The following is a 27245-nucleotide window of genomic DNA, read 5'->3' as shown; positions in this document are numbered from 1 at the left end:
TCCTTCAAGGGGCAGGGGCAGGGGCAGGAAATGGATTTCTCTAAGCCAGTTCCCAGACATGAAGATGGACAGCCCCTCACTAGGCTCGCCGTGCCTCAGTTTCCCTCCCTGTAAAATGGGAATGTCGATTAGGTCCGGCAAGGCCCGAGTAAGGACCCCAGCCTCTCGGCTAACAGACGGTCCTCCAGTGCACGCCCCGTCACACGCACTCGTGACAAGGATCAGCAGTATGTCACACAGGCCCGGACAAGGGAGCCAGGGGCAATGGCGCCATGGGAGCAGTCGAGGGAGCCGGGGGGTGAGGGTAGCATGAGAGCGGACAAGGCAGCCGGGGGTGAGGGCACCGTGGGAGCGGACGAGAGAGCCGGGGGCGAGGGCAGCGTGGGAGCGGACGAGAGAGCCGGGGGCGAGGGCAGCGTGGGAGTGGACGAGGGAGCCGGGGACGAGGACGCCGTGGGAAAGGACGAGGGAGCCGGGGGCGAGGACAGCGTGAGAGCGGACAAGGGAGCCGGGGGTGAGGGCAGCGTGAGAGCGGACAAGGGAGCCGGGGTGAGGGCAGCGTGAGAGCGGACGAAGGGCACTGGGTGAGGAGGGCGCCGTGAGAGCGGACGAAGGGCACTGGGTGGGAGGGCGCCGTGGGAGCGGACGAGGGAGCCGGGGGCGAGGGCAGCGTGAGAGCGGACGATGGAGCCGTGGGCGAGGGCGCCGGCATTGTGAGAGCGGACGAGAGGCGCTGGAGGCGCCGGCGCTGTGAGAGCGGACGAGAGGCACCAGGGGCACCGGCATTGTGAGAGCGGACGAGGGGCGCTGGAGGCGCCGGCGCTGTGAGAGCGGACGAGAGGCGCTGGAGGCGCTGGCGCTGTGAGAGCGGACGAGAGGCACCAGGGGCACCGGCATTGTGAGAGCGGACGAGGGGCGCTGGAGGCGCCGGCGCTGTGAGAGCGGACGAGGGGCACAAGGGGTGCCGGCATTGTGAGAGCGGACGAGGGGCGCTGGAGGCGCCAGCGCTGTGAGAGCGGACGAGAGGCGCTGGAGGCACCGGCGCTGTGAGAGCGGACGAGAGGCGCTGGAGGCACCGGCGCTGTGAGAGCGGACGAGAGGCGCTGGAGGCACCGGCGCTGTGAGAGCGGACGAGGAGCGCTGGAGGCGCCAGCGCTGTGAGAGCGGACGAGAGGCGCTGGAGGTGCCAGCACTGTGAGAGCGGACGAGGGGCACAAGGGGTGCCGGCATTGTGAGAGCGGACGAGGGGCGCTGGAGGCGCCGGCGCTGTGAGAGCGGACGAGGGGCACAAGGGGTGCCGGCATTGTGAGAGCGGACGAGGGGCGCTGGAGGCGCCGGCGCTGTGAGAGCGGATGAGAGGCGCTGGAGGCACCGGCGCTGTGAGAGCGGACGAAAGGCGCTGGAGGCGCCGGCGCTGTGAGAGTGGATGAGGGGCACCAGGGGCACCGGCGCTGTGAGAGCGGACGAGGGGCGCCGGAGGCGCCGGCGCTGTGAGAGCGGACGAGAGGCGCTGGCGCTGTGAGAGCGGACGAGAGGCGCTGGAGGCGCCGGCGCTGTGAGAGTGGACGAGGGGCACCAGGGGCGCCGGCGCTGTGAGAGCGGACGAGGGGCACCAGGGGCGCCGGCATTTTGAGAGTGGACGAGGGGCGCTGGAGGCGCCGGCGCTGTGAGAGCGGACGAGAGGCGCTGGAGGTGCCAGCGCTGTGAGAGCGGACGAGGGGCACAAGGGGCGCCGGCATTGTGAGAGCGGACGAGAGGCGCTGGAGGCGCCGGCGCTGTGAGAGCGGACGAGAGGCACCAGGGGCACCGGCATTGTGAGAGCGGACGAGGGGCGCTGGAGGCGCCGGCGCTGTGAGAGCGGACGAGAGGCGCTGGAGGCGCCAGCGCTGTGAGAGCGGATGAGGGGCACCAGGGGCGCCGGCGCTGTGAGAGCGGACGAGAGGTGCTGGAAGCGCCGGCGCTGTGAGAGCGGACGAGAGGCGCTGGAGGTGCCAGCGCTGTGAGAGCGGACGAGGGGCACAAGGGGCGCCGGCATTGTGAGAGCGGACGAGAGGCGCTGGAGGCGCCGGCGCTGTGAGAGCGGACGAGAGGCACCAGGGGCACCGGCATTGTGAGAGCGGACGAGGGGCGCTGGAGGCGCCGGCGCTGTGAGAGCGGACGAGAGGCGCTGGAGGCGCCAGCGCTGTGAGAGCGGATGAGGGGCACCAGGGGCGCCGGCGCTGTGAGAGCGGACGAGAGGTGCTGGAAGCGCCGGCGCTGTGAGAGCGGACGAGAGGCACCAGGGGCACCGGCATTGTGAGAGCGGACGAGGGGCGCTGGAGGCGCCGGCGCTGTGAGAGCGGATGAGGGGCACCAGGGGCACCGGCGCTGTGAGAGCGGATGAGGGGCACCAGGGGCGCCGGCGCTGTGAGAGCGGATGAGAGGCGCTGGAGGCGCCGGCGCTGTGAGAGCGGACGAGAGGCGCTGGAGGTGCCGGCGCTGTGAGAGCGGATGAGAGGCACCAGGGGCGCCGGCGCTGTGAGAGCGGACGAGGGGCACAAGGGGCGCCGGCATTGTGAGAGCGGATGAGGGGCGCTGGAGGCGCCGGTGCTGTGAGAGCGGATGAGAGGCGCTGGAGGCGCCGGCGCTGTGAGAGCGGATGAGGGGCACCAGGGGCACCGGCATTGTGAGAGCGGACGAGGGGCGCCGGAGGCGCCGGTGCTGTGAGAGCGGACGAGGGGCACCAGGGGCGCCGGCGCTGTGAGAGCGGACGAGAGGCGCTGGCGCTGTGAGAGCGGACGAGAGGTGCTGGAGGCGCCGGCGCTGTGAGAGCGGACGAGGGGCACCAGGGGCGCCGGCGCTGTGACAGCGGACGAGGGGCACCAGGGGCGCCGGCGCTGTGAGAGCGGACGAGAGGCGCTGGAGGCGCCGGCGCTGTGAGAGCGGACGAGGGGCACCAGGGGCACCGGCATTGTGAGAGCGGATGAGGGGCGCTGGAGGCGCCGGCGCTGTGAGAGCGGATGAGGGGCACCAGGGGCACCGGCGCTGTGAGAGCGGATGAGGGGCACCAGGGGCGCCGGCGCTGTGAGAGCGGATGAGAGGCGCTGGAGGCGCCGGCGCTGTGAGAGCGGATGAGGGGCACCAGGGGCACCGGCGCTGTGAGAGCGGATGAGGGGCACCAGGGGCGCCGGCGCTGTGAGAGCGGACAAGAGGCGCTGGAGGCGCCGGCGCTGTGAGAGCGGACAAGAGGCGCTGGAGGCGCCGGCGCTGTGAGAGCGGATGAGGGGCACCAGGGGCACCGGCGCTGTGAGAGCGGACAAGAGGCGCTGGAGGCGCCGGCGCTGTGAGAGCGGATGAGGGGCACCAGGGGCACCGGCGCTGTGAGAGCGGACAAGCGGCACCAGCCAAATCCCCATGTCAGTGTGAGAAGCAGCCGAGGGCTGCGGGGAGGGAGGGGCTGCTGGCTCCCAGCCTGGGCCTGAGAACAGTCTGTGAGTCGCTTACGCTCAGCACCATGGACAGGGGCTTTGGGGTCCAGGAGAGGGAGCGGCTGAGCCGGTCCTGGAGGCTCTGGCCTTGCTCTCCTGAACGGAGGGTTTGGTTTGGGGGCGCGGGGGAGGCCCGAGAGCCCCGGCCCGTCTGCCTGTGGCAAGGATGAAGGCAGCGCCGGTCTCCTGCATGCCACGTCGCCTCGGGGCGCCAGCCATTCTGCAGCTCTGTTCCCCGGCCCGCCACAAGGAGGCACCGCAGCGGGGTCAGGGGAGAGGAACGGGAGTGGGGGAGCCCGGCAGGCCCCAGGGCCAGCACAAGGCACCGGCTCCTGGGGGTTCAACACGGCCGTGTCTCCCAACCTCCCACCCATTCCCTGACGTCAGGAAGGATCCCCCAGGCCTTCGGCACCATGGCTTGGAAACAGCCCCGGGCCTGTGGCCAGCCCCCCGGGGTGGGGGTGGGGGGCACAGGCTGACTGCTGGCTGGCACCGCAGCACAGGACTAGCCTGCAATGGCCAAGGCGGGGTCCCCACCCGCCCTTGGCTCCTGTTTTGCTTTGCCAGGGTCTGGGCAGTCAGGAGCGGGAGCCGGGGAGAAGAGACGCCCCAGCGGGGCTCCAGACAGACAGCACTAAGCAGAGAAACCCCTCACGTGCCCGCAGAGCTCAACCCCCCGCCATGGCACTGCCCCAGGGCAGCCCAGAGCTGAGCGGGTGCACAGCCCGACTGCCTCCCTGGCTCGTCCCAGGGGCAGTGCTTTGCCCTGCTCAGCCAACCGAGACACTCCTCTGTGCGCTGCTTCCCCCGCTCGGCCCTGCCCTGCCCTGCAGCACCGCGAGTCCCCCCGCCCAGGCCCTGCTTCCTGGGTGGCTCCTGGGCTCATTCGTGCCTCCACGCGCGGCACATGCTGCCCCGAAACACCTGAGCAGATCACTCCCCCCACCCCAAATTCCTGGGACTGGAGCAGTTTCATCCTACGAACTACCAACCAGCAAGAGCCACGCAACCCGGGAACGCCTTCGTCTGTGGTTAACGGCCAGCGCAGCTGCCTCAGAGCCTGGCGCGTGGGTTCTGATCTGCCCCTGCAGCGCGTCACCCACCGAGCAGCTGAGTGTCGACTTTGGCTGCGTGCAAGTCAGATCACAGCTGGGTGTTGCAAGGGCACATCCTGGGGCAGTGCCAGCCCCTCTGCAGGGGCACAAGGGGAGAGGAGACGGGCAGACGTCCTGGTGCCATCCAGCGGTGCACAGCCCCTGGGCCCCGCTCTAGGGGTAGGGTGACCAGACAGCAAGTGTGAAAAATCGGGACAGGGGTGGGGGGTAATAGGAACCTATATAAGAAAAAGACCCCAAAATCGGGACTGTCCCTATAAAATCGGGACATCTGGTCACCATATCTAGGGGTAACCACCCACCCAGGGCTGCAGCTCAGAGCACGAACAGCAAGAGAGAGAGAGAGAGCGAATCAGAGCAGAAACCAGACTGGGCTGGCCACGGGCTGACTCCCTCTGGATACCACCTGGCTCCCAGCTCGCTGCTATTCATGAGCCTACAGTGCACCCTCCCCTGGGGCTCACAAACCCACTGCCTCCCTGACGGAGAGCCACAGCAGAGCTCGCGCCCGCAGCCCACGGCCCCGGGAATCTCGCTGGGCTCAGCCTGAAGAGCAAACTGCGGCTCGGGTCGGTCTGGGAGGTTAGAGAACCGCTGCAGAGCTCACCGGGTGCAGCTCGGCGAACCGCCCTCGGGTCTGCCGGGCGTCAGACTAGGGGGGTTGTGTTCCACGCCCACATCACAGGCAGAGAGGCTGTGCCAGGCTGAGCAGACCAGCCCAGGCTCCCAGCGCCCACGGTGACCAGCAGCATTTGCTTCCGAGGAAGGTACAAGAACCGCCCAACGCCCAGCTGGAGATAACCCGCCCGGCAGCAAGGTCCTGACCCCCAGGAGTTAAGGCTGGTTCACGCCCTGAAGCACACAGCAAATGGAAATGTGGTGCAGCCTCACTCCCGGACCCAGCAGTTTTGCTCGCCCTGACTAATAAAACACGGCAATGGGAGGACAGCACTGCTGAGTGGTTAGAGCAGGGCGCTGGACTCAGAACTGCAGGGGTCCGTTCCTGACTCTGCTACTGACCTGCTGCACAAATCTAGGCAAGTCACGTCCCTGCTCTGTGCCTCAGTTTCCCCATCTATAAAATGGAGATAATCCTGGCTCACTTGAATGGGGAGGTGGGGGTGGGTTTGCAAGGCCCAGTCAGAGCATGCAGCACTCTGAGAGCCTCTTCTGGACACACTCCCAGCCCGGGCAGACACAGGTTGCAAAGGAAGCCGCACTGGAGGTGACTTTTGTTTACCAGTTGTCTTTGGAGCATGTCTGAGCCTCCCTCTCTCCTCCTTTGATTCAGGCACTGAGCGCTCACCTAGCGCTTTACCAGCTCCACAGGCCCCGGGCTAGGCAGGCAAATATCATCATCAACCCCATGACACGGGTGGGGAAACTGAGGCACAGAACAGGGAGGTGATTGGCCAGGGTCAGTGTCAGAGCAGGGTGATGGCTCCGAAGGTCCCACCTTCCAGGCTTGCGCTCAGACCACAAGGCCCTAGCTGCCCCTGCAGGACCCACTCCCCGGGAGGACACGGGTGGGGACAGAGCCTGCCCCTCTTGTATGGCTGGAGGCCGGGCACGGACTGGCAGGACTCACAGAGGACAAAAGCCCGCACTGGGAGCACACCCCCTTTGTGTGCCAGCGCCCAGCTCTGAGGGGCCCAGGAGCGAGGCTGGGGTGGGAGAGGGATGGGGATCCAGGACTAAGTAACGCAGTCACCCACCCATGCTCCATCCCTCTGGCTGGCGCTCTGAGACAGCAGCGTAAGAGATGGACACGGCACAGAGATGGGCTCGCCTGCCCAGCCATAGCAGGACCAGGGCCCAGATGTGCAGGACTCCCCTGCCTAGGGGGGCCCAGGGGAGGAGCAGGGTCTCTGCTCTCCCACCGGAGGGGAAGGGCTTCACCAGGGTGCTACTAACAAAGTCATAAAATGTGGAACCGCGAATACTAAAAGGGGAAACCCCTCCTCAGCTTCACCACCTCCCGGGGGCTCAGCGCCGGGTTGCTGCGGTCTATGCCAGCGGCACCGAGCTCAACCCCATCCCACGTGCCCCAGCCTCCAGGCCCAGCGGGCACCGAAAGGTGCCAACTCCCGCCAGCTGAATGCCACTGTCACGGAGACCCCGGGCGATGCTCTGGGACTGCTCCCCACAAAGCCAGTCAGGACTTTGGGGAGCCTCCTCTCCCTCGGAGCAGACCGTCTTCAGGGCAAGAAGCTCACACGGCTTCACCTCCTGGGTCTCTCCTGGGAGCATTCAGCATATGCCCCTTCGTGTGCTTCCCACAGCGAGTCCGCCCCGGCAGAGTCCTGGGGAAGCCAAAGGGTTCTGCACCCCCCACTTCGCAGTCAGAGTGACTCTCAGCCAGCCAGTAAAACAGGTTTATTAGATGACAGGAACATGGTCTAGAACAGAGCTTGTAGGTCCAGCGAACGGGACCCCTCCGCCGAGTCCATTCCGGGGCCCAGCGAGGCAGACCCCCGTCTGCACTCACTCCCCGTCCCCAGCCAGCTCCAAAACTCAAACCCCCTCCAGCCCCTCCTTCTCTCGGCTTTGTCTCTTTCCTGGGCCAGGAGGTCACCTGATCTCTTTGTTCACCTTTAGCTATTTCCTTGCAGGGGGGGAAGGGGCCCTGGCCATTTGTTGCCAGGGAGACAGAGTGTCAGTGATTGATGCACACTGGCCTTTCCCCACCACCTAGAGACTTAAGAAATGCATAGGGGAAACTGAGGCACCCACCCAGTATTCAGAGGAAACATTAAGAACAGTCCCACTTCGTCACAGTCTCACAAACCCCAGCCCTCCAGCCATGGGATTGCCTGTTCTCCCCGTGAACACCTTCCACCACAAACCCTCCAGCCGCTGCGCTGCCCTGCCTCCCCCGCACATGCGGCCCAGGGCCCAGCCAGCCAGGGCCGAGAGCTGCAGGGTGACCTTTAGCTGAACACCCGCAGGAAACCTTGGGACGTCGCCGTCATGGCGGAGAGGAGCGAATGGAGCGTGACCTTTCAGGCTTCGTGCAGCCCCGGTGCTAGGGAATTCGGTCTCTCTTCCCACCGCCTGGGCTCAGCTGCAGTTTAAGTCTCGCTCAGTTTAGCGCCCAACCCAGATCTGTTTGCGACATACGCCTGAACTGGAAAACAGCCGGGACGAAAGACGTCCGTCCAGCCAACTGTTTGGATGGCAAAGGTGCTAGGAGGTTGGACACTTAGCAAGGCTGCTGGAGGAGATGAGCTGTCTTTACAACACAACTTACGAGTCAGGAGCTGACCGCTGCCATTCCTGGGCAAAGTTTTACATTTTTTTCTTGCAAGGACTGGGGTCTAGTTCCTGGCCGAACTGCAATCCAGGTAATTCCATTCCGCTGCTATTCTCATGCGGCAGTGTGCTATGGTGACTGCTGTCAAGTCCAGCCGCGTTTCACACCAGAGCTGGCTGCATTTCAGTAGTGGGCAAGGCAGTCACTGGCTATAGACTCGGGATGAGAGGCTCTGTACAAACACACCATGCGATTTGCTGGGGACTGCTAAGCGGCAGGGAAATCCTCCTACCTCTGGGTGGTTGGTTGCTAGGGGTCAATATTCTGGGAACTGGGCCTTCCCATTGTCTTCTTGGATTGTTTGTTTGTTTTTTTAGCCCGCCCTGCGAGCAAACTGAATCCTTTCCCCCCAGGGGGAAGCCATACAAAGTATGGGGGAAACTGAGGCACGCCCAGGCATCAGAAAAAATATTACAGAAAATTCCCACTCGGTCCCAGCACCGAGATGTGTTAGGAGCACGACCCCCACTGCAAGTCAATGAGATCTGTGCCTTAGGAGCCTCTGAAAATCCCCCCCTTACGTTTTACAGTCTAGTCAGCAAAACTTTAGCACCAACCCCGTCCTGCTGAGAGCGCTTCCTCTGAACACACACCCTCCCCTCCCCGTCAGCACTCCCTGCAGCGCAAGACAGCGCGCAGGGATCAGCTGGCACCACGGTCCCGGCGTTTGAGCCCATCCCCTGCCCCAGGCAGAAAACAGCCGTGCACACAGCGTGGATCCAGAAGCAGGATGTGACCCACGCGGCTCTGGTGCCAGCCCAGCCCCACTCAGCACTCGCACTCTTGGCCTGGGAGAGTCACTTGCCCCTGCTGCCCCCCCAGGAACAGAGCTGGCCTGAGGACGGGCTGAGAACAGGGAAGGGGCAGGGCGCCCGGTAAGCTGTTTGCCTGGGACGAAGAGGGCGCTCTGCTGTGCCAGCGCCAGGCGCTAGCCGGGCTCTGGGTGCCACTCCTCTGCCTGTCCTTTCTCTCCGCTCTTCAGTGCCTGGGGGCTTCCGGGGGCCATGCCAGGGCACAGACAGAGCAGACAGACAGCGCCAGTGTCACTTCCAGCCAACAGTCCAGCCCTCCCCCCGGCGGCTCCTCCAGCACTGACACTTTAATCCCAAGGGAGATTAAGGGACCAGAGCTGTGGGCAGCTTCCAGGAAAGCAATTTTACACCTCGCAGGGCACGAGTGCCGCTCGCCCAGACGCAGCCAGCCAGCACGGCAGCTGGCCCTGGCCCTGGCCCTGAGAAACACACGTGGGAAGGGATCCCTCGCCTTCTACCGGGCTGCTCATCAGAGTCCCAAGGGGCATTAGAGACAGTCCAGCGAGCGTGCCCTGGGCCCCACAGAATGTGGGCACTGGTATTACCGCCAATTAACAAATGGGGAAATTGAGGGTGATTCAGAAACACAGCCAGGAATAGAATCTAAAGAACCTGGCTCCCTGGCTCTGCTGCCGGGGCAGCTCCCCTGCATGGGGTGAGGAGACCGGACGGGGTGTCTGGAGAGAAAACCAATGAGTGTTCCCCTACTGTTCCCAAGTTCGCTGTGGGGCCCAGACGCCATGGTGGGGGGCACTGGAGACACCCCACCTCAAAGGTCACCTTCCCAAGCCGTGTTTCCCAGCCGCTCCTGTCCCCTCACACCCGCACTCCTGTCCCAGCCATGCTGGTGTGTGTTTCTGTCCAGGGAGGCTCCGCTGGGCCGGGGAGGGGGTTATTAGGAGTGAAGTGACTCACGAAGCTGCGTTCGCCACAGAGCGCTCCCCCCCCCCCCCAGAACCCCACCTCCGAGGCCCCGGCAGCCCTGCTGCCAAATGCATGCACACTGGGAGGTGCAGATACCGGGTCTTTTCCTTTGACAGGGCCGGCGATGCTGGGGAACGGGAATGACAAGGAGCTAGTCCAGCTGAGACACAGGCCAACCCGTCCCCCTCACAGCACAGGGCCACCACTCCACCGGGCCCCGTCCACCTCCGCACCCCCCCTGCTCCCCTTGGTTTGTGTCCCCCGGGAGAGATGCGTGGGGGGGGCAGGGGCCCCAGGGATTGCTGATGGATTTAACTCCATCCCAAAGGCCCTACCCGCTCTAGCCCTACTGTCTCCGCTGGGACTCACTCCTGTCCCCATTGGGCAGGCGTCCACACACACAACTCACCCTCACAAACAGTTCGGGTCGCCCCCCTGGCCGAATACACGGCGGAGAACACAACCCCTCCCTACCCGGGGGAGAGGGGGCAGGCGGTGACTCGCTTTGCCACCATCCGGGCTGTACTGAGGCCATCAACGGTTCCCAGCGTGGAATTCACACGGGAAATTAACCACGTTACAGCAAACCTTGGGCCATTTGCACGCAGAGGGTATTCCTGAGTCTGAAGAGCCCTGCTTCGGGGGCTTACCTCACTGCCCACGCCCCACGCCTCACGCCACACCCTCGGGAACATGAGCCATTCCTGCAGCAGCAGGCCTGGTCCAGGGACAGTGACACGGACTTCAAGCCAGGCAGACAGGACAGGGCCTCAGCGTCCAGCGTGTCCCCAAGCCCCTTGCGGGGCTGATCAGATGAGATTCCTCCATTTCCATGGTGCAGACTAAACTGCTGCGGCACTTAGGTGCAGGCAGGTCTGAGCGCGACAGCGGCTCCGAAACGTGCTCTCTGGATACTCAAAGGTGTCCCAGCCGTCAGGGCCTCGGCCAAGGATTCCTGCATCCCAGCCACCACCTCTGCTCCTGCTCCAGATGAATGTAAATCCCGGGCCTCCAACCAACTGCATTCCTATTCCTGACCAGCCAAGCCACCGCCCCGAGCCCCAGCTCAGGGCTTGGAATCCAGATCCCCATCGGGGTTGGGCCCAGCTGCGAATCCAGCCCTTGAAAAAGAGCTCTGTGTAGCTCGAAAGCTTGTCTCCCTCACCAACAGACGTTGGCCCAATAAAAGATATTCCCTCCCCCACCGTGGCTCTCTAAGGCGGGATGGTGACTTTTAGCCTTGTGACCCGCCAAAGGCCCCTTTCCCCACTACCTGTGCTCTACTCTACTGGGGAGAAGGATAGCTCAGTGGTTTAAGCATTGGCCTACTAAACCCAGGGTTGTGAGTTCAATCCTTGAGGGGGCCACTTAGGGATCCGGGGCCAAAAATCAGTACTTGGTCCTGCTAGTGAAGGCAGGGGGCTGGACTCAATGACCTTTCAAGGTCTGTTCTAGGAGATAGGTATATCTCCATATATAATATTATTACCCAGCCAATGTAAGTGTCTGAACTAACTACAGGACAGGATCTGGGGCAGAGGGTGGGCCGATTTGAAGGGTGACAGCCTTTAACAAACTATGGAATTGAGCTCATGTTCGACGGCTAAATGAAGAGTGACTGGCTTCTGCCAGCGGTCGCGCTACATCATGCACTACCCAATGAAAGGCGTTTATGTGAGTCTCAATTAACAATCAAACAGGACAGTTAAATACCGCCAGAGGTGCCATTCCAGCATGGATCCGCCGTAACTCCTCATGGCGGGAACTCTCTGAAACCACCTAGCAATCAGTTACCCCGGCGGTGCCGTTCCGATCCAGAGACCGTCCCACCGAACAGCCCATGAGAGGTGACGCCACCCCAGGGGCCTGGGCTGTGGTGGGTCCATCCCGGCCTTCCCCTTCCAAAGTGCAGCAGTGGGGGCTGCCTACGGGGCTGCCTGCAAGACTACACCACGCAGGTCTGGGTGTTCTAGGAAGTCTTCTGCCGCAGACAATGCTCTGGGGCTCTGCACGCAGCGCTGGGACTGATCCCAGCGGGGGACGGGGCGGTGTGATCTTAGCACAGGGCAGGACAATCCAGACAGCCTGCTGGAGGAGGGTGAGGGGAGCTGGGCTGACAGAGCATGGCAGACAGAACGGCTGGCGTGAGTGGAGTGGCGGGGGCCATGCCTACACTAGCACGCAGCTCTCCGCTGCTGGAATTCCCCCCCTCCCGTAAGTCCCAGCTGCCCGGGCACTGGATTAAACGCCCCAGGAGCCTGCAGTCACGTGCGCGCTCCAAGCCATGGCTGGGTATCTCCCCCAGTGCAAAGATCACCAGTCCCCAGCCCAGACCCCCGTGATGCAGACAACTTGCAACTGGACAGCCCATCACCCCCACATACTCCCCCCAGATCTCACGCTAGTCAGGCCGGAGACACAGGGGAGCTGTGCGGGACACCAGGCGAAGGTCCATTACAAACACACCCAGCTCCAATGACTATACGCAAGCGCCTGCCCCAGGCGGACGGCATGGCCTCCCACCACCAGCCACGCCAGCCATTCATTCACCCCAATTGCAAACTGACCCAGCAGCTGAATCTTGACACTGACTCGCCGGGGGGGAGGGGGAGGGCAGAGCTGCACCCCGGCACGTGGCTGACACGTGCCCAGTGTCTTGCCTGCCACCCTGCCCGCTCTTCAGGGGAGAGCTAAGCCAGCGTCAGATCAAGGCTCCTGCAGCTGGTGCCTGGCGGGAGCTCTGGCCCTGCCCATCCTTAATGCAACTGCAAATAACCATGAAACCACTTCTCACACTGCGCCCAGCACTGCAGTGTCCGAGGTCGCCTACCCCATGCTAAATCTCAGGTCCCCAAAGTCCTGCTACTGTCCCCACCCACCCCCCTCTTGTCTGAAATACTGGGGGGGGGATAAAGGTCCAGTAGATAAATAACCCAGTGAAGCCAATGCCCCACGGGAGCTCTGACCACGCCACGATCCGTCCCATTGGGATTCCCATGCCGTCCGGATCGCCAGGAAGCGCTGACCGCAGAGGACCAGGGAGGCCAATGCAGCTCTAGCAGCCATCGACGCCCATCGCCCCCACTGCAGGTTAGAACACCAAAGGACCGGGAGGCCCTCTGGTCTGGCTGTTGGACACTGTGAACCCCGCAGCTGCAGGCCAGGGGAAATCCCGGGGACCGAGCGTGGGGGTTGTGCGCATTCCTGACCAATTTCTAGCCCTCGCGTCACCATGGCCAAAGACTGAAAAGCTCCGGCAGCCTGCAGAGCCAGCAAGGCCTCTCCCGTCTGTTGTGGAGGTGGTCATTTCATGAGGCCAGGAGCCCGCAGGCGACAGTCCACAGAGCGCGAAGGGCCGTTCCAAACGGCACCTTTAGCTCCCTCTGCACGGTGCACTGGAAGGCTGAGAGCTGAGGCTGGTTTGCTCCCGATGCTGCTGTGACAGGCACGTCACAAAGGCCAGAGAGCGATTCGCTGAAGCAGGCTAGGCAGCAAGAGCGTCCAACAGGAAGCATGCTGCCCGCGCCGGCAGGCCCCCACAGAGACACCCCCTAGACTCCGTAAGCCAATCTGCATCCTCAGGTATCCAGACTCCAGTGGGAGCTGCACACACGCATCAATAAAGCAAAACCCAGCGCAGTATCGGACGCCGTCCGCCCCTCAGGCAGGGCTGCCCATGGAGCTGCAGGGCTCGTCCGACAGCTGACCAACAATGGGCTCAGTCCAGGGGTCCGAACCTTTCTACTGCGCACCAGGGGGTTACACCTCCCTGCGCCAGACGCAGGGAACTGCACATTCGGACGGCAGAGGCCAGCAGCAGACCTGCCAGGGGAGCTTTTATGTAACATACAGGGAGAAGCAGCATGGAGAGGAGCAGCCTATTTTTATCAGCCGTGATCAGTGCAGTTACGAAACCAGAAGCCTGGGCTCTGAAGCCGAGCGACAGAGACAGGCAGGGGCCCGTGCAGAGGCAAATCAAGTAGCAAACAGAAAATCTCTGTGACAGGCCTGGCCCCAGCCGAGGTCAATGGGAACTGATACCCCCTCCCCACGATACCCCGCATTAAGGGTGCTGGCCAGGGTGATGCAGCCCTTCCAAATGAAGGCTGCTAAGTGGGGCCACTCCTAGCTCCTCACTAGGGACTGGGCACATGAGCTATAGCAGGAACGATTATCAATGGGACACGGGAACGCCAGGGCACTGGATCAGAATTAGATACATTCCCAGAGGATAGGTCCATCAATGGCTATTAGCCAGGACGGGCAGGGACACAACCCCATGCTCAGCTCTGACTGGCAGACACTGGGACTGGATGACAGGGGATGGACCACTCAACTGCCCTGTTCTGTTCACCCCCTCTCAAGCACCCGGCACTGGCCACTGTCGGAGACAGGATACGGGGTTCGATGGACCATCGGTCCAGTATGGCCGTTCTTATGTAATGCCTATTGCCTCTGCTTGCCCATTCTCTGATACTGGCACTGCTCTCTGAAGCGCGGCCACCCCCAGGGCCTTGCGTACCACAATGCCCCATGGCTTGCCTGCGAGAATGGAGCAGCAGGGAGAGGGTGACCTGCCCCCACCCCACCCTCCCAGCCCCACATACCAGAGCGAATCTCCAAGCAAAGATGGAGGGGAAAAGCTTTCGATCTGCCAAGCCCCAAGTCCAGGTACAGCCCCCTAACACACGTTGGGGCGGGGCTCCTTCCGAAAGCAGGCCAATGTCACCCAGCCCTGAACTCAGATCTTGGCAGGTCAATAACACAGGAAATGGATTTTCAACTATTCTGATTTCAATTTACCTACAAATGTGGAGCAACATGTTTAAAGGGGCCTCAGCCCAGCCTCCAATTTCATGCAACACCCAATCAACAGGCACCAAGCAGCAGAAGTTGGTCACCTAATGACCTCATTTGCTGGCTGCAGTCAGGCACACGTTTAAATGAGGGCTTCTTGTGTCCATAAAACTAAAGGCTACTTCTTAAAAATTGCCCCTTTGAGCCTGCCCCCAGATCCGGAGAATAATCCCCTGCCCTGTTACAGAACACCTTTCACTAAGAGATCTCAAAGCATCGAACGGCGAGCAGCATGTTCCATCTTCATTAGCTAAGCCTCACACCCCTGGGAGGCTGGCAGCACCCCCATCTTACTGAGAGGGTTAGCGAGGCCCGAGAGGAGACGGGACTGGCTGACAGAGTGGCAAAGACAGGAATAAAATTGTCATTATTAATAAAGCAATTAGCCCAGGGCTCTGATCCCCATCAGGCCCTCATTTGCGCTGGGTGCTGTACACACACAGACAAAGAGACTGGACCCCCACACTCCCCGTCCCAGGACTCTTTTGACGCATGCTGTCCTCCCCATGTGCATTTCACGCGCATGCCCAAAGCGCCGGTCCCTACAGAGTGTATTTCTATCTCCATGTACCTGTCAGGTAAAGGTGCTAACACAGCCCCTCCCGGCAGTCTGACCCCCGGGGGCAGATTTTGTCTATTCGATGCTCACACCTCCGCTGGGGTCCCTCCCAGTCCCCGTGGAGCCTGCCTTGTTCTCAAGACCCCCGGCCGTGCCTGCTCTCCAGCACTCTCCTGAGCGGAGCTACTCCATGATCTGACCATGCCTCCCCACACCTCCCGACGTGCCTCCGCAGGGGCGTCAGCGGTGAAGGATGGCGTTTCCTCCTCGCCCACCCGAAAGATGCCACAAGAACGGGCGGTGTTCAGAGGCCTGTTCAGTAGCAGCACAGTGTGAATGTGCCACGGGGCAGCCAGCCACTCCCACAGGCGAGAGCCCCACCTGAGCATCTGCTAAGCAATGCCAAAGAAGGGGCTCTAAAGCTGGTCCGAACCTCCTCATCTGAAAGAGCGCATCTCCCCCAGCACTGCGACCCCCAACGCTGCCCTGGGACACTGAGCCAGGACTCCCCAGAGGAGAGCGCTCTCCTGGCCATACCAGCACTGTGGGGTTTGCTCAGAGGTATCTCACCCTAGCCCAACCCCTGTCTTGGCAGGCTCCTGTCACTCAGTCTCAGCTGGTGGTTGGACATGGCGGCTTTATCTCCCTGTCACACACACAGGGGTCCCTGCAGTGCCTGGCTTGGGCTCTTGAGCAATAAGCAAAGATGCAGCAAATCCCAGGCACTGCAGCATACATTTGCTGGTGCCGTTAAGTCTTAGGGGGGAGGGATAGCTCAGTGGTTTGAGCACTGGCCTGCTAAACCCACGGTTATAAGTTCAATCCTTGAGGGGACCACTTAGGGATCTGGGGCAAAAATCTGTCAGGGGGTTGGACTAGATGACTTCCTGAGGGCCCTTCCAACCCTGCTATTCTATGATTCTTTCTTGCACTGCTCTCTAGCTTGTCACGGCCTTGATGTCCGAGAGGGCAGATGCATGAGCACCATGCTGCCCTGGCAAGGAACTAATTCCTGACCCTTCCCAAGAATCATCACCATTTAAAAAACCACTGACATGCCAGAAAGAACCTGGCAAGCCTTCCAAATGCTCCTTCCCCACAGGACGAAGGCCACTGCCTCAGAGCTGCATGTGTGGTATCTTGGGCCTAAAGACACAAGCACAATGGAGCAGAAACACACGAGTGCAAACACCACCACTGTGTCCAAAATAGGTTCTCATTCAGCTAAATGGCCAGCTAGACACATACCGGCTCTTTTGTACGAGCAATCCAAGTAACTGTGTGTACATGCGCAAATCTAAATGTCTGGCCCCAAATATCTGACTGTAAGTTTCACCACATCACCTGCTTATATTTAAAGATAAAAATAACTTCTGGGCTCAAGGGTTCTTATCTATACCGCACCAATGCAGGATCTCTGCATGTGCGCGTCTCAGAGACCAGGCCTGAACGCACATGGCACGTGGAATGCACGCTGGTTTCAAAGGGGAGTTGCAGGCACGGAACCAGGCCCTTTCTCTACCAATAAAGCCTGTTTCAGAGGTTGGCACTTGGTTCACATTTGTGGGGGAGGGGAAGGCAGGGTGAGGCAATCAATCAGTCAATCAGTTAAAAAATAAATAAGGGAAACGATGCAGCATTTGGTTCAGATTCACATAGTTTGCTATACAAAAAACTTCATGGATCTGGCCAGAGTCTCGCGCTACCTGGATTTTACAAAGCCCATGTTGCAGGCAGATCTCTCACCCAGCATCTGCCTGCTCTGGGTTCCACACAGCTGGCTCAACAAAGCTAGAACAAAGCACCAGCCAGAAAGTCTTGCGTAAGGGACGTTCTCCCGCCTCCCTTCATTAGTACCCACATGGATCGGGCCTGGTTCTGCTCAGCCGTTTGTGAGAAATGATTCAGAAAAGTCCATTTGCCTGCCTTAGAATTTCTCTTTGTGTCTATAGTTAAACCCACCTCCTTCCCAAGGTGGATGCTGCCCCTCAGCTGTGACGAGAGAGAAATCGGTTGTGGGAAGGAAGGAACAAGGCAAAAGGCAGGACTGGGCCACAACCAGCCTCAACCCCCTTTCCCTGCCAGCGGGGGTACGACTTGCAGGGACTTCTGCCCCTCCCCAGCACGCACTAGCTGCAGGGTTTAAAGCCACCTGCACCGACCAGGGGGAGCATGGAGCTCCGGTTTGTACCTTGAGCAGAACTGGATTCCCTGCCTCCCCCGACGTGAGGACTGAACAGTACGTGGCTAACACCCCAGCACCATGGCCAGCTGTCTGTCTGCGTAGGGCCACCACCATCCCAGGCCCTGATCAGCACCTGGCAGCGTGTGGCCCAGAGGGTTCAGTCCCTTCTCTGGGAAGCTGCAGGTGATCATCCTGTCCAGGGGAAGACGTCAGTCTGAAGCAAACCCCAGGGGACAATGCGCGGGGGACGGATCAGTATCACGCGTGGTTCAGGATCAGCGCCACCTGCCCACGGGTCGGGGCGCTCTGAGCTGCGTGCTGGCAGTTCTGGGGCAGCAGTGACACAGCCGGAAGCTTTTAAGCGGATTATTTCTTAAAAATCAAATGAAGTCAGCACAAGGAACAGCAAAGAGCCACTGCTCCCTGGGCTGAACAACCAGCTGCTCCAGTGCCCCGAGCCACCTCCTCCCTTCGCTTCCCAGGTAGCGGATCGGCGTGCCGCACGCTGGGCTCCTGCCGACGACGCCCACCACCCGTTACAGGCACTGGGGGGCTCACTTCCCCGTGCGCATCGAGAGTTTAGCCCCATGCGATGTACAAATCCTGCTGGGCTCTGAGATGGCTTTGAGAGCTCCATTGATCGCAGATGCTATTATCCGGTAACTGCCATCCGACAGCCAAGCAGCACCGCCCCACAGCACTTCCCCGAGGCTAGCGCACTGATTAATACCCCAGGGGGGTTATTTTCCAGCAGTCGGAAGTGCTGGGTAAGCACCAGGCTCCCCTCTCCTCACTGTGCCTTCCCCCCGCCCCACCTCTCCGTAAAGCACCCAACGTCTGGGACTCTGTGCTTGAGCTGCGAGCACACAGCAATGCATCCGGCAGGCAGATCCCTGCCGCAGTGAACTCCCATAGTGTATACGCTGCAATCAGAGGCCCTGCCCAACCAGCCTTGCTCCAGAGCAGGATCCCTGCAGCCAGGGACCGTGTCTGACACTCAGACTTTCACCACCTGTTCTGCACCCTAACTACACACTCACCAAGAACACATTCGCAGGGCATGGGAGGAGAGCACGGAGCCAGGAGAGACAGGCCAGGGAACAAGGGAGACGATTACCCGGTCCGATAATTTCCTGACACACAATGCGAATGGCCCGACACGACAGCCCAGCTGCACGCGCTGCTGCCAGGCAGACAGGAGGGTCTGCAAACCCCGTCCGGAACCCAACGGGCTGGGAACGGCAGACCCAGCGTCAAGAACAACGACCTCGCCCTTCCCTAAACCTGCACCCGAGGATCCCCCAGCCCGTTACAAACACCACTGGAGTCAGCCTCTGCAACGGCCACCCATCTCGCCTCCCCTGCCCTGGCGCAGCCCGAAGATAAACCTTCCCTGCAGCCCGCGGGGCCGTCTGGCACATCATGTTCCATGACCCGGGGGCAGGGGAACGGGATTCCGGGACTCAGAACTGGGCTCTCAGAATCCCGAGAGCTCGGAGCCCTTCACAACCTCACGGATTCATTGCCCTTCCTTTGCTCTGACGGGGATTTGTACTGTCACCCATGCCGGGGCGGGGAGAGGGGGGAGCGGCCAAGCGGCGAGAGGATGGGGAACAAACCCCCCACACAACGTGGAGCGTCACCAATCGCCACTCTAATCCGGAAGCCCAACCGCCACGGGAAAGCAGCCTGCTGCACTGCAGTGCTCCAAGAGCACCGTTCCCGGGGCTGTCCCAGCATCCAGGGCCAGCCCAGCTGCCGGCCGAACGGAACGCTAGCATACAAAACAGCCAGCCTTTGCCCCCGCCCTGCCTGATGCTGGGGAGGGGAGATGACGCACCACCTACAGCCACCTCCCCCGTGATCTCCAGCTCTCTTGATGCAGGTGGGGGGGCACAATAAGCCATTTTACGGCCCCCCCCTCCGGTGAATTCCAGCTCTCTTGATGCAGGTGTGTGTGTGGGGGGCACAATAAGCCATTTTACAGCCCCCTGTGAATTCCAGCTCTCTTGATGCAGGGGAGGGGGGTACAACGAGCCATCTTACAGCCCCTCCCTGTCATCCCCCCGCTCCCTCGCCCCCCGATCTCCAGCTCTCTGGGCAGACCTGATCCAGTTGTACTGGCTGAAGCTCACTTGCGAAGCCTAAACCTCTCCCCACGTGGCTCGTTCTGGGTTAGCGGATACTGCGCGTTGCGAGCAGGTCTGCCCAGCATAGCCGGCTCTGTGGGTGGATGAGGCCCCACAGGAGGCTACAGGAGAAGGCACCAACTAACCGCCCGGCAGGGCGACCAGAATGCAAACTGCACCCCCCAGACCTCCCCTCGGTATTTCAAAGACTCCATTTCCCTGCCCTGACACAGCCACTCACGGCCTTGCTCACGCTCCGGGGCTCTGTAGGGCTGCGACTGGTGAAAGGTGGCTTGTCTGTGGCTTGGCTTTTCACACTTTACAGGAGTGTCACATTTCTCTCTCTGACAGCTCCCTTAACCTCAGGGTCCCCAAGCAGCTTCCTCCCGGGGTAACTACGTTCTGCCTGTCTGCAGTCCCCGGCACCACTTTCGCTTCCTGGCCTGAAAGCTTCCACAGCATTGCAAGTACAGCTGTTAAACTGCTGCCATGTTCTGCTCCAGAGGGGGCTGCATTTCAGTGGTGGGTAAAGCATGCCATGTGCATAGCCGGCATAACAATGTAAGCATGCAAGCCACCTTGGGGTCCCCTGGGATAAAAAGTGCTCTGAACAACACTGTCACAATCCCGCTCTGCCGGTCATGGTTCTAGCAGGGCTTACGGTCACAGGGCTCCGTCCACCTCCTTGCACACACGCCAGGCCACGACTCATGCTGTGAGCACTGGTGCAATAAATGCTGTGCACCGCCTGCAGAGAGTGCACTCTCATGTGTCCTATTAAAATCAGGGGGCGTGTCTGCTGGAGTCTTTTTCGAAGGAGGGGGCTGGTCCAGTTTCCACCTTTCCCTGAGAAAGCAGCAGCTTTATAGACAGTCCAGGGAACAGTCCCTGAGCTCCCCACCCACCTGCACACACTCAGCCTGTGACAATATAAAGGCAGAAAATAAACCTCTCTCCAATGGCACTAACAGAGTCATAGTCATCTAGTCTGACCTGCTGAGAAACCCAGGCCAGACACCCTCACCCGGTCATTCCTGCTTTCAGCCCGTCACGTCTGCTTGGGCCACAGCACGCCCTTGGGAAGATATTCAGTTCTTGACTGCAAAAGACGGCCAGTGCTGAAAACTCCCCCATCTCCTTTGGTAAACTGGTCAAGGGGGCCAGTCCCCCTCACTGCTCGATGCTGTACCTCGTGTCTAGTCTGAAACTGCCGCCTGCCCCTGGCAGCCCTCAGAATTCACCCCTCGCTCCAGAAACACTGGCGCCAGGACTGGAGACCACACAGGCACTGCTGCAAAACGCACACTGAAGGCAAAAGGGGCATCAAACCACAGCAGCTTCCGGAACCTGCCGCGCATCCTCCCAGAGCCATTTCAAGCCACCCCAGGTCCGACTGATGTTTTATTAGCATTGGACCATTTCACCTTCCCTCGCTCTCACTGAGAACACAGGGCAGCAGCCAAACGTAGCTATTTATGGAGCTTCAAGGTAGGGCAGATGTCCGGCTTTAAGCTGCTTTACTCAACCAAGTCCCATAAGCAGCTATGGGGCCAGCACCAAGAGCCCCACTGCTTCCGGCAGACTGAATGCTGCTGGTTTCTTCCACACGCGGATGTTTGCACTGGCCTGGAGAAGGCAAGCAAGACTGATGCTGATGCGGACTATGTGCCCAGGCCAACAGGGCACTGAACTGCCTTTGGGTCTCTGCTGCAGACTCTTCAGCATCCAAAGCCCAGAGCAGTTTGCATCTTCGTCAAAATTCTTGACCAGAGGGCAGAGATGGGTCACTGGGTCACGCCAGCCTTTCACCTCTGGAGTGCTGCGCTCTGGGCAGAGGAGGCCAACGGGGCAACTGCCCTGGTAGCTTCAGTGTAAGTATCCCCGTCAGAGCGCACCCGCTCCCAGCCCGAGCGGGGACAGTGCGAAGTGTCCAGCCAGGAGAGGAACAGACGGATGCTGGAGGTCAGGAAGGAAACAGTGAAGTGTGTGGGGGGGGGCCAGGCTTAGAATCGTGGGGGGCTGCGGGTCGGGATTGAGGGGCATTAGTAAAGCAGAGTAGGAGAAGCTTGCACACCCCCTGCCCACTTGATGTCTAACCCCAGGAACAACCCCTCACCTCCATGGCAGGAGCGGCCAGAGTGCTACAGTGCTCAAGCCTGCAGGCTGCGAGCGAGCACCAGGCTCACCCCAAGCCCAGAAGCGAAACACTTCGCAAACCCCGAGCGACCTGGCCATGGAGGAAGCCCAGATACCCCCAGTGTGGGGAGCTGGCAAGGAGCCGCCAGGCTCAGACACGAGGCATACGGCAGGCGAAGACATGGCTTAGGCTCTGCGGGCTTGGAGCACATTAGCCATCCTCAGGGCTCAGCTGAGCTTCTCAGGCTGGGCACAAGGCCTGGGTCCAAGAGAACAAGTTGTCTCCAGAAGCCGGGAACTCCTGAATCCCAGCGCCAGCCCTGACATCAGTTGGAAGGGAGTGATGGGCTAGTCTGAGGTCTAGGCCTAGGCCAGCACCAAGAAGCACTGCCAGGCTGAGGGGCAACCCCCAGGGCTGGGAACCCAGCCCCCCCGGGGGAAGGGAGCTCTTGCCGAGAGGGCTGGGAGCCAACACCTGCTCCAGAGACATTTGCCCCCAGCCCTGCCCTGTCTAGCTCGCAAACAGAAGGGGGGGGTCATTCTGGGCATCCTGTTTTCTCCCCACCTCCCCGAAATGGGCTACACCCTCAGGACCAGCCCATGGGAGTGAGGGCCCCTTGGCCAGGCTAGGGGGCGGGAGGGGTTCTGACCCTGCTCAGTGGTGGCAGATGGCAATACCCCCTCTTTCCCCATGGAGGTCACTACAGTCCCCATGGAGCTACCAAAACGAGAGAGCAGGATCAGGGCCCAAGGGTGGGTCACATGAGCGCTGGGGGGGGGTTGGGGGCTATGGGGATGGGAGGGGTGTGAGAATGACAGTACAGCCCTGCCCCCCATCGGGTGGAAAATAGGGAAGGGAATCGTCACCCCGCTAAGCTGCCCTCTTCCCTGAATGGGGGAGTTGGCTTGAGGTTCCTTTCACCTCAAACAAAGAACACCCCCAGCCCCACCCCCCGTATCTCACCCCACTGCCAAACCTCAGGCCTGGCTCAGCCAGGGGCCAAGCGCCCCGCAGACATGAACAAGGAAGTTTTAGGCTGAGATTTGCAAAGGAGCCTACGGTCACCCAACTTCCACAGAAATCCAGTAAGATCCAGGTACCGAACACCCAGCGGGTCTCTGGTAAGTCGCAGCCTTCAATCTGCTTGGTAAGGATGGCGTGGAGTCTGCCACCAAGTCTTTGCACGTCCACTGGGCTTTGGGGGAGAATGACCGGGTCTGGCTAGTGGATTAGCCAAGCGAGAATTAAAGAGGTGCTGGAGGCATCTGATAACGTCTGCTGGGAATCCAAGAGGAATGTGGGCTGATATCTGAGCGCTGATCCTGCACTGGAATATCCCAAAGGGTGGAATAGATGCAGGCCGCGGTGGGGAGAGTGGGAGTTCATGGATCCAGAGTCCACAGTACAGGAGAGCCCAATGAAGAGAAGTATTCTGATGTATATCTGCACTCAAGGGGTTAGCGACACACAAGCTGCATAACTCACCTACAGCACAGAGCTGGGGAGCCAAAGAGAAGTGATTTGTTCAGGGAGGACTGGAGCAGTAATACAGCCACGCAGGCTAAACTAAGGGGCCAGCACCCGCTGTGGACTGGCAGGTCCCTGACTGTCACTTTCGCACCCCAATGCCCCGTCACCCCAACATCACCCCGGTGCCTCCCCCATCTGTGATGCAGTGAAACAAATGTCAGCACTGCAAATGACCTGCATTTCATTCCGAGACATCCCACTGGGGCCGCCTAGTGACCTGTTCATTCCGAGACATCCCACTGGGGCCGCCTAGTGACCTGCCCCCACCAGCAACCTCGGCACTGTTTTTAAAGTTTGAAAGTCACATGTCTCAACAGGCTTGTTCCCAAGTTTTCCTTCCTCCCCACAGTGTCTGTGGGCCATGTGAATGGTGCCAGCGTCCCCTGAAGTTAAAGCGACACCATCAACTTGAAACGTAGTTGGGTTTGGGGTTGTTTTTTTTAAAGGACCCAAAAGTAGCTTCAGGCTGTACCCAGCCCCTCCCCTGCCAATGTTTGTGAGTTTACAATGAGCTTCTCTTACTTTAAAGCTGTCCAGGCTCCAGCCCCAATGAAACACCCAAGAAACTGACAAGCTGGGGAAACTGCACAATGGCCTGACCCAAGGTGGTATCAAATGCACAATGCAAACAAATGGAGGGAACAGAGAACACTATTTTTCCCCTTTACTTTCTTGCTTTGACAGTAATTGTAGGAGTCATTTGTAACAACAAACAAAAATGTTCAGATGCAAGGGTGCGATCAGTCGCTGTGGTGAGAAGCGCAGTATAAATCCCTAAAATAGATAGATTTTTAAATGACTTCATCCATTTAATCTCGTTTGAAGAGATTAGGGTCTCAAATTGGGTGTTTGGTATCACCAGTGATAAAACATTTTCAGTGCAAATAAAGGGTTTGCTTCAGAGCACAAATCAAACTCAACAAGTCTCCTGCAGAATAAACATGCTTTTGTTTTTTAAAATCACACTCTGGAACTAGGTTATGCACAGTTACTAACAAAACTTTGTGCTAGATGCACAGAAATCTTATTTTCCAAAGGAGGATGGGGAAAAGGGATCTCATTTTTAACAGGCAGAATCTGGAGCAAGGCCATCAAATCTATTGCGTGCAGTGCCTAGCAATGGAAGTTGCTAGTTCCAGCTATGTAAATTTAGCCCTTTACCAATAAAATGGTTTTGCAGATGCAAATGGATGATCTCTTTACACAAAGCCTGATGGGAAACCAACCTCATAAGCAGTTGGTTTGGTTGTGTACTTAAACCAAACGCGCACACAGGCTTTTTAGCTCATTGTTTTGGTAAACATCATAATACCTGCAAGTATATAGAGCTTGGTGTGCTCAGAGCTCTGTGACTCATTACTAGATCACTCTTGATTTTACAAGTAGCAAAGTCGATCTCTGCCTTCTGCAGTGCTGGGCATGTATGCAAAGGGTTTTGAGTAACCGCTGCATGTGGAATTCAACACATCTGGCTGCATGTGAGGTTTCCGCCAGGCCACCCTCACCCTCTCGCCGTCAACAATGAATGACAGGGGGTAGATTTGCACAAACCAGCCCCAGAAACAAACAAGAACACAGCCACTGCTCTGCAGTCGGGTTTGCCGTGTGCTCCTGCAGATGGAACACAACCACGGCCATAAAACGGCTGCTTACATAACATCCAGCTCCCTGAAGTGCCTGCGTGACCGACTGTCAGCATCACCCCCTCATGCGCTATCAAATATAAGCCAGCTCATCAGCGTTTCGCTAACCATCAATCATCTTTTCACAGATTCTATACAACGGGCTAATGCACCCGGGCCCCCGTTAGGAACAAAAGCCAGTATGAGCGTTTAATGGGGAGCAGAGGGGCTTGATCGCTTGGGTCTCTCCTTCGTCACCACACCTTTTTCAATCACATAAATGCCGTCCGAGGCAGCCCAGAAGCCAGGATTCCAAAACACAGCCCAGGCTGCTGAATAAAATGCAGTGCCGCCGGAAAAGCGCCAAGCTCTCGTATCAGCGCCAAACACAGCGGTTTGTTTCTGTCTGACAGCTCCAGGGGAGCACATAAAAGTGACATTTCAAGGTATTAAAGGCAAATTCATGTTTCTTTCATAGCCAGCTGACTCCATCTTTCACCCGTGCGCAGCTAAGAAGTCGAGATGGCACCAACCATCGGCAGCTGCAGCTATGGCAGTGAATGCAAACCCCCCCCCGCCCCCCTTCCCCCCCCGCCCGGGCCTGCAGCCCGTTTTGACAATAAAGGTAAATGCCCAGTAAGACAACGAATGTGAAATCATGGATCTCGCACACCAGAACAAATTGGGCCTGTTGCAAGGAGATTCGATTTCTTCCTTTCAGCTGATAAAAAGCAGCGACATTCCTCACAGCGAGAGGAGTCCGGGGGAGCCAAACCAGGAACATTGTCCCTCTGTGAATCAGGGACCAAGAATCCCAATAGAGAGGGCAGCAGGGACGCAGCTCCAGCGAAGCTTACACTGAGGTTTGGGCTCGATCACCGACGGAATAGCCATTATTACCCCAGTCCCTACGGCTGAGCTCTCCCACCTCACTCCTTTAGAGCCCAAGATCCAAGCCACATGGGGTTTGGCGTCGTGCCATTTCCCCCTTTAGGCTCAAAGCAATATGTGGGCAGAAAACCCGAGCGGGACCCCTGCCAGTCCTAGCCCCAGACAGAAGGAGTGGGCCCTGGAGAAATGCTCCTTTTCCCTGGGAGCCCACATGGGGAAACACGTTTGGGATGTTTAGTTACGTCAGGTACAGATGTCCAGGGAATGCGCCCCCTCCCCAAAGGCTGCCACAGCTGAGAAATCGGGCCGGCCCTTTGCAGACATTTATTCCCTTAGGTCCCTATAAAATCACTGCAAAACAATTGCAATTTTGCAGCAGCTAAAATAAATAAATAAATAATAACACACACACCCTTCACCACCGCCCGCAGGGTCTGATAGCGCTGGTGGGGGTCAGGAAGGGTTAAATTCAGTGCAAAAAGAAAAAGGGGGGTTAACAGGCTGAGAGGGGGAGACGGAACCAGGCTCAGTGCCCGCTACAACATGCTCCAAAGACAAACTCCACCTGCAGCTGGGGCGAAGGAATGGGAAGAGGGGGAAGGGGAACCGCAGGGCTGGGGGGGACGGGGAGCCACAGGGCTGGGGGGGAAGGGGAGCCGCAGGGCTGGGGGGAAGAGGAGCCGCAGGGCTGCGGGGGGGGGGACGGGAGGGACGGGGAGCCGCAGGGCTGGGGGGGACGGGAGGGGAGACGGGGAACCGCAGGGCGGGGGGGGAAGGAGGCACATGGGGGGGGAACCGCAGGGCGGGGGGGAAAGAGGGCATGGGGGGGAACCGCAGGACGGGGGGAAAGGGGGCACGGGGGGAACCGTAGGACGGGGGGGAAGGAGGCACGGGCGGGGAACCGCAGGGCGGGGGGAAAGGGGGCACGGGGGGACCGCAGGGCGAGGGGGGAAGGGGGCACGGGGGGGGACCGCAGGGCAGGGGGGGGGAGGGGGCACAGGGGGGAACCGCAGGGCGAGGGGGGAAGGGGGCACATGGGGGGGACCGCAGGGCGAGGGGGGAAGGGGGCACATGGGGGGGACCGCAGGGCGGGGGGGGAAGGGGGCACGGGGGGAACCGCAGGGCGGGGGGGGAAGGGGGCAAGGGGGGGGACCGCAGGGCGGGGGGGAAGCGGGCACCGGGGTGACGGGGGGGAAACCGCAGGGCAGGGGGGAAGGGGGCACGGGGGGGACCGCAGGGCGAGGGGGGAAGGGGGCACGGGGGGGACCGCAGGGCGAGGGGGGAAGGGGGCACATGGGGGGGACTGCAGGGCGGGGGGGGAAGGGGCACGGGGGGGACCGCAGGGCGGGGGGGGAAGGGGGCACGGGGGGGACCGCAGGGCGAGGGGGGAAGGGGACACGGGGGGGACCGCAGGGCGAGGGGGGAAGGGGGCACATGGGGGGGACTGCAGGGCGGGGGGGGAAGGGGCACGGGGGGGACCGCAGGGCGGGGGGAAAGGGGGCACGGGGGGGACCGCAGGGCGGGGGGGGGCGGGAGGGGAGACGGGGGGGACCGCAGGGCGGGGGGAGGCGCGGGACTCGCCCCCCGGACCGCGCCCAGCCCCCCGCCGCCGCCGCACTTACCGGGGTCGAGGGGCGAGCTGAAGGCCGAGCTGGGGTGCAGCAGCGCGGGCGACATGACAAGAGCGAGGCGCGGCGCGGCCAT

General features: G+C 60.5%; 1 protein-coding gene across 1 annotated transcript; it reads right to left on the bottom strand.

Moving 5' to 3' along the window:
• Positions 1–221: 221 nt before the first annotated feature.
• On the bottom strand, positions 222–27245 carry LOC135887617 (proline-rich protein 36-like). The gene is made up of 3 exons (XM_065415335.1): positions 27164–27245; positions 3484–3563; positions 222–3320 (listed from the first exon to the last, which is right to left on the bottom strand). Exons 1-3 carry the CDS (start codon positions 27243–27245, stop codon positions 222–224), a joined length of 3261 nt encoding a protein of 1086 aa, XP_065271407.1.

The sequence above is a fragment of the Emys orbicularis genome, chromosome 13, assembly GCF_028017835.1.
Source record: "Emys orbicularis isolate rEmyOrb1 chromosome 13, rEmyOrb1.hap1, whole genome shotgun sequence".
Lineage (NCBI taxonomy): Eukaryota > Metazoa > Chordata > Testudines > Emydidae > Emys > Emys orbicularis.
Note: the sequence above shows the minus strand (reverse complement) of the source record. Positions and strands in the feature narration are given on the sequence as shown.